The sequence below is a fragment of the Scardinius erythrophthalmus genome (genome assembly GCF_964197995.2).
Source record: "Scardinius erythrophthalmus genome assembly, chromosome: 11".
In the NCBI taxonomy this organism is placed as follows: Eukaryota; Metazoa; Chordata; class Actinopteri; order Cypriniformes; family Leuciscidae; genus Scardinius; species Scardinius erythrophthalmus.
This window is the reverse complement of record NC_138231.1, coordinates 1,469,296-1,476,795: the sequence shown is the minus strand read 5'-3', so window position 1 is coordinate 1,476,795 and position 7,500 is coordinate 1,469,296. Positions and strand designations below refer to the sequence as shown.

Sequence of the window (7,500 nt, the reverse complement as noted above, 5' to 3'; positions counted from 1 at the left end):
CAGCTGGAGTCTAATGCACTCGCGTTGGGTTTCACGCTTCTTCTCCATTACCGTAACAGCTATTCATTAGAGCTTGTTTCTGTTTCTGATGATGGCCTGGAATAACATCCATTATTAATACACACCCTGATATTGAGCAACTGTCCACAGAAAGCCTTATTGTTACGCGGCCTGTGAAATATTCTGTCTGAGGACGGTGGGTCTTTCCTGGGTCGTGGATATAAAGCAAATTGGGTTCTTTAATTTTGAATCTTTGATGCAGGGTTGTTCGTTTCTCATCTCTGCTTCCAGACTTCACAGTTATCAGATCAAAGCACCGCATGCACTCTTTCAGTCATACTACGCTCCTGTAGCTCAACCGCTGACATTATTTCATGAATTATGAAACGATAAAGTGCTACAAAAGTTGTGAAACATGACCCATACTTTGCCCATATAGGAATTGTTCAAAACTTTTGTGTGATATTATGATTATTTCTGTTGAGGTTTGTTTGCTGTCGCATGTGTTTTAATGCTTCCAGGTTTGGCTTTTCTAGCGTAAACCTTTACACATCCTATATTGTAAAATATGTTTGTGATGCATTCTATAGTATCAGTTAGATTTTACAGCAAATCATCATATTAGAATGATTTCTGAAGGATCATGTGACACTGAAGACTGGAGTAATGATGCTGAACATTCAGCTTTGATCACAGGAATAAATTACACTTTACTATATATTCACATAGACAACAGATGATTTACATTAGAATAATATTATATTTTTAACGTTTTTGATCAAATAAATGCAGCCAAAATCATTAAAAAATGTAATTATTCCAAACTTTAGACTGGTTTAATTAGGTGGACATTTTCTTAAGTGCATATAAACATCAAATATGGTCAACAAAAGCTCAAATGTACTTGCTTGATGCAATTTGTTTTTGAAGCATCAAAGTTTTGGACTTTCAGGGGAGGGACAGAAATCTCTCAGGTTTCATTACAAATATTTTAATTTGTGTTTCAAGATTTGAATGAAATAAGAGCGAGTAAATTTTAGAATGTTTATTGTTTGGTGAGTATACCATTAAGCAAATAAAATGCTTAAATTAAAAGATAATAAAATATAATTTTTTCATGATCTTAACATTTAAACAATCTTCTCAGTATCAGGGTTATTAGATGTATTTTCTTTACTTTCTTTACGAAAGTTTACTGAAGTAAAAACACATACAAAAATGTACTTATTTTTTCACATATTTCCATTTAGTTTAACTTAAATGTATAAAAAACTATATAGACATATTTAAAAAAAAAAGAAGAAAGAAAATAATTAAAAATGTCAAAAACACAACAAAATTACTAAATCTTGAACTAAAATGTAAATATCAAAATTAACTTAAAAGTAAAATAGTAATGATACTAAAATAACTGTGTCCAATCATAGACATTACTAAGATTAACAACTGCAAAACTATTTTGTATTTTTAATGTTGAAATGCATTAATGTTTAGACGTTAGAGATATTGAGTAGGAAAATCCCACATCTGACCAGAAAGCGCATACGATGTTGAAGTCGGTTCACTTCACTATTGTTCATTTTCTCCTTAAATCGTTTGGTCCTTGTGTTTTAAACGCTCAGTGGTTTGGTTTTCGATCATTGGATATTGGTTTGGATATTGGATGTTGGTTTCGATCATTGGAGACCATTTCGATTGGTTTGGATATTGGTTTCATTTTCACGCAACAACAACCACATGCATAAACACACAACCGCCAGCGTTGACCATCCTCAGCGACCCCGTCTACTACCTTTCTAGAGTCCCATATCAGTCCATCCTCTGTTTTTCTCTTTCTTAGTTCCCCCGAACCTGACCGTGCCGCAGGGCAAGTCCCCGCTGGCGGTGCGGGAGGGTGAGACAGTGGAGCTGGAGTGCCTTGTTTCAGGGAAACCCAAGCCCATCATCCTGTGGTCGCGAGCGGATAAAGAAGTGCCCATGCCCGACGGTAGCATGCAGATGGAGAGCTACGACGGCGTGTTGCGGATCGTCAACGTGTCGCGCGAGATGAGCGGATCCTATCGCTGCCAGACCAGCCAGTTCAACGGCTTCAACGTCAAGCCCAGAGAGGCCGTGGTCGAGCTCATCGTGCAGTGTAAGTGCTGTTTTACTATTACTTAGGGTTGAATTTTCAATGTCAGAAACCATCCACGGGAATTAACGGGAGTAAACTGGAAATTTGCAGAATTGCAGGTTAGCCTATAACAGGGAACTTAAAGGCCCACTGAAGTGCCTTGGAACGCGCAGCTTTGTTTGATGCGTTGATGTAATTTCCACTAAAACAGAATCAAAGGCGGGAAATATTTAATGGCTCCTCCCCCTTTCAAATAGCCAATAGCCTTTAGTCATGGCCTCACAGACAGCAGGTCGTACTTGACAGCACCATGGAAGCGAATCTGAGCGCTGATGATACATTGGATTCAATAGTAAAGGTGTGAATAAATTCTAGCCGTTTCATTTTATAACCAACGTACAGTTGGAAAACGGAATAAAACTCAAGCTCGAACACACTTTTCCAACCCATATTGCACCATGAGTACTAAAACTCAAGCTCGAACACACTTTTCCAACCCATATTGCACCATGACGTGTCAACGGTCGCTTTGGCCAGGTGGTGTTTATAGAAGAGGGGGCGGAGCTTTAGATTCTAGAGAGCCTTTGATTGGACAGAAGATTTGATGAGAAGCGGTGATGTCATAAAAATCCATGATCCATTTTAGTGGAAGTGAGAGACTATAAGTTTTGAATGCTTATATCTCCTAAATGCAAATTTTGTCATTGTTTTGGAGCACACCAGCTTATTCATAACCTTAAGGCTAACATATTCATACTTAAAGCTAAAAAACTTAAATTCTGATTTCAGGGGGCCTTTAAGTGTAGTTGAAAACATCTTGATTAAAGTTCTCATATTATGCTTTTTTGGAATATTCTCTTTCATACAGTGTGTAATATATTTGTCTGTGAATATAAACAGTATGCAAAGTTGTTAAATCGAAAGTGCATGCTAAATAAAGTTATTGTCTCCTAAAAGAAAGAATCGACTCTGAACCGTCCAAACAAGTCGTCAGTTATTCCAGTCTCACTTCCGTGACTTGCAGCGTAACAGATTTGCATAATGCACGCCTATGTACTTCATTGGCTGCAAGCAAACAACGTCTACTTTGCCCCGCCCTCAAACACTGTAGCTGGTTCGTGTTGTGTACACATAGAGAATATGCAAATTCTCTTTCTAAACACTTCCAAAGGATGAGGATGTGAAGAGTCAGTGGTTAAAATTATACAGCGATACAACAGCAGTATAAACTTCTGACCATTGCTTCTCAAATCTCTGTGAGGTCTAAATGGGATTTACCCTAATTATTGATGAATATATTTTCTACCAGATGTCCACAGTTTTGTGTTCTATATTGTTTAACAAATTTTACGAGGTGGCTAATTCGTACGGATTCATACAACCTCGAATTTGTAAGATTTTTGCGAAATCATACATATTTTACAAGTTGCCCAATTCGTATGAATTCTTACGAATGACCTACCCCTAACCCCGTCCCTAAGCCTAACCGTCACTGGGGTTTAGACAAATCGTATGAATTAATCGTGAGATATCGTTGGTATTACTGCAGATCGCCTGTCGTTCTTACTACTTTGAGTAAAGATGAAGGATGGAGCAAGTTTTGTTTTACAAATTTGAATGTTACATCAGTCATTCATGTTAGCATGTGCTGTTATTGATACAGTTAATGATACAGTTACTCACAAATAAAGTTAAAAAAAAAATTAATTTGTATTTGTTTGCATGCTTGTCTGCTTATGACCAAACAAAATGTTTGTCTTTGTATATGATACACTTTGTATAAATTACCCCAAATTTACAATTAATTCCCTTTGATTCCCATTAAGTTTTTGGAATATTTCCAAAATTCCTCAGTTTAATTGACCATTTCTAGTTTTCATGTTAATTTTAGTTAAATTTTTAGTAATTTCATTATGTCCTTTTGTCATGTTGTATGAAAAGTGAAAAGCAATTCAATCATATTGCTAGTGATTATATGTAGGACTTTTCCGCAATTTTCACTGAAATCATCTAAAACATCTTTAATTACTCATTGCTGCAGTTGGATTGATGCTCCTCGCGTAACTCGTCATGCCTTTCTGTGCTTAATTGCTGCTTGCAGCTATATTTAAAACTGAGATTGGCTGAACATTCAAACACAACTGTTAGTAGTGTTTTTCTTTTGTACAAATAAACACGTTTTTACTGGCTGTGTTTTGAATCTCACCCTGAATAAATCTCAAGACACCTCACATAATCTCATCCATTAAAACTTGAAAATTAAACCGCCACGTTATGAGTCACATGAGCCCTTTCCATTTTCTCAGAAGATCAATGTGTGTTTTGAGAAACAGGCTTTCAAGAACACATACTGTATTTCTGAAAGGCTGCGTCTCAATGAGGAGGAACTGAAGAGTTGCACCAAACTCCACTTCAGACGGCATTACTCCAGCTGAAGGCAGCGATGCTCTTCAGGGAAATAATAACAGATAGCAGCCGGGTTCATCCGGCAGGAGTGAGGCAGCTGTATCCATAAAAAAAAAAAAAATACAATAAAAACCTTTTAACTCTAAGGATACTTTTACACGACAATTATATATTTAAAACGGAGAAGTTTCCCTTTGAGTTTTCCGCGTACAGACGACACCATTGTCAAAACGATCCCCATTCACACAGATTCTCCAAAACGACTAAAAACCCTGTATTCTGCTGCCACGTCATTAGATGGCGATGAAACACTATAGATTGATCGTAACACGCACGTGCATGACGTCATCATCTTCAAAAATTCGCATTTTGGTTATTTACACAGAGACCGTTTTCAAAAACTTCCAAAAAAGTTTAAATGTAAATGAACGGCCAAAACGCATAAAATGTTTTGCGTTTTTAGTTGAAAACGTTGTCATTTAAACAGGCCCTTAGTTAGCAGCCAGTAAATGTATGCACAGTTCATTTGACTCGAAGTAGAACCAGCGCTCTGCGTCAGTCCCGGGAAGTGTTCAGTGAAGAGGGGGTGTGTTGGAGTGAAGGATACTCCGTCATTGTGTTTGTGGTGTGAAATCACGCTGAGAGATAAAGTGTCTCTGGTGCGCCATTGAGGAGAAAGTGTGAATGCGATGAGAATGGCTTTTTGCACATTGCACACTCAGAATGCATCTCTACTGTTTTCATAATGTGACGAAGGACGAAAGATAACTGTGTGCAGTTTTTTTGTGGGATGTGGATTTTGTCGAGCAGTTTTGTCAAATTACTTTTTCGGAGATTCAGTGCAGTGATGCTGCATAAGGATTCATGACTATGACTGTACTGAGCGTACTGCACATGGCTTGTGCGTGTGTGTGTGTGTGTGTGTGTGTGTGTGTGTGTGTGTGTGTGTGTGTGTGTGTGTGTGTGTGTGTGTGTGTGTGTGTGTGTGTGTGTGTGTGTGTGTGTGTGTGTGTGTGTGTGTGTGTTGGGGTTTAACCGACTGTGCTGTGCCTAGCTAAATAAATGAATCATCACTTACAGTAATAATTTTCACAAACATCCCAGCGAGTCATTTTACTATGGAAGCTTGTTTCTGCCATGCAATAAAAAACAGAAGGTAATTGTATGGGGTTACAGTATGTGGTTGCTAGGGTGTTCTGGGTGTGTTTTAGAATGTTGCTACAGTATGTGGTTGCTAGGGTGTTCTGAGTGTGTTTTAGAATGTTGCTACAGTATGTGGTTGCTAGGGTGTTCCGAGTGCGTTTTAGAATGTTGCTACAGTATGTGGTTGCTAGGGTGTTCTGAGTGCGTTTTAGAATGTTGCTACAGTATGTGGTTGCTAGGGTGTTCCGAGTATGTTTTAGAATGTTGCTACAGTATGTGGTTGCTAGGGTGTTCCGAGTGCGTTTTAGAATGTTGCTACAGTATGTGGTTGCTAGGGTGTTCTGAGTGCGTTTTAGAATGTTGCTACAGTATGTGGTTGCTAGGGTGTTCCGAGTGCGTTTTAGAATGCTGCTACAGTATGTGGTTGCTAGGGTGTTCCGAGTATGTTTTAGAATGTTGCTACAGTATGTGGTAGCTAGGGTGTTCTGAGTGTGTTTTAGAATGTTGCTACAGTATGTGGTGGCTAGGGTGTTCTGAGTGTGTTTTAGAATGTTGCTACAGTATGTGGTTGCTAGGGTGTTCCGAGTGTGTTTTAGAATGTTGCTACAGTATGTGGTGGCTAGGGTGTTCTGAGTGTGTTTTAGAATGTTGCTACAGTATGTGGTTGCTAGGGTGTTCCGAGTGCGTTTTAGAATGTTGCTACAGCATGTGGTTGCTAGGGTGTTCTGGGTGGTTTTAGAATGTTGCCACGGTATGTGGTTGCTAGGGTGTTTTTTTAGAATGTCGGGGGTTGCTATGGTGTTCTGAGTGTTTTTTAGAATGTTGCTACAGTATGTAGTTGCTTGGGTGTTCGGATGTTTTTTTATTATTATTATTATTATTATTTAGTCTTAGCCAGCACCGCTAGCATGAAGTAGACAGTGTTTGTGCCGTAGTAATTGATCCACAGGGTGTAAATCTCTGCAAGTCACCGAATGTTTACTGGGTTCACACACATCACATGACTCACGGCTACAGAACTACATCAGGAGAGAAATAAATAAACATGATTCCAAGCAGACCGAAAGGCTCTGAGGTGTTTGAGGAAATGAAAATATCTGTTGGGTTGAACTTGACTCGTGAACGCCACACAAACAGCAGCCAATTATGAAACACACTAGTAAATAATGCTAAATAATGTCTTTGAGTGGAGTTGAGCAGAAACACATCTGCTGCCCGTCTTTGAATAGAAGATTCTTTTACACTTTTATGATTACAGCTCAAAAGGCTTGTAATGAGCAATTAAACCTGCTGCTGTATGTATGTGGAGCAGGAGGGAAAAGAGGGATCAGAAAGGTTGCTATGGAGTTTTAAGAGGTTGTAAGTGCATTGCTACATGGTTGCTGAGAGTGTTGCAATGTTGTTGTTGCTGATGTGTAAGGGATGTGGGGGATGAAAGTTCAGTGTGTTCAATGGATTGTACTGTTGTTTAAAATCATGTTGACTGTCTTTGTTGTATGGAATTGTAAGTTTTGCTTTTGCAGTTGAATGTAATAGTTTGGGCTCTGTTGTTAATTATAACCTCTAATATTAAAGTAATGTACCAAATGTGAGGGTCCCTGTATAGTTTACAGCATTAGTTTATTTTTCCTTCAAGCTGTCGGCAGATGTCATTCTGAATAATCGGTTATCGGCAAAGAATTTTATTATCGGTGCATCTCTAATTTAAATGTTAGTTTGCAGTGCTTTTTGTTTGAATTTTAGTTCAATTAAATTAAATATTAAAAATAAGCTACATAACTGAATAAAAATGCTATAAAAACCACAAGTAGGATCCCCTTAAAAAATTCACACAAATT

The 7,500-nt window shown here is 38.2% G+C and overlaps 1 protein-coding gene across 1 annotated transcript in view; it reads left to right on the top strand.

Moving 5' to 3' along the window:
- LOC308698193 (MAM domain-containing glycosylphosphatidylinositol anchor protein 2) overlaps positions 1-7,500 on the top strand; it is a gene marked incomplete at both ends in the record, with an annotated part of 185,740 nt that overhangs the window by 132,233 nt on the left and 46,007 nt on the right. Inside the window, one exon of the mRNA XM_081378113.1 lies at positions 1,841-2,134. Coding sequence (XP_081234239.1) covers positions 1,841-2,134 — 294 coding nt within the window. The remainder of the gene's footprint in view (positions 1-1,840; positions 2,135-7,500) is intronic.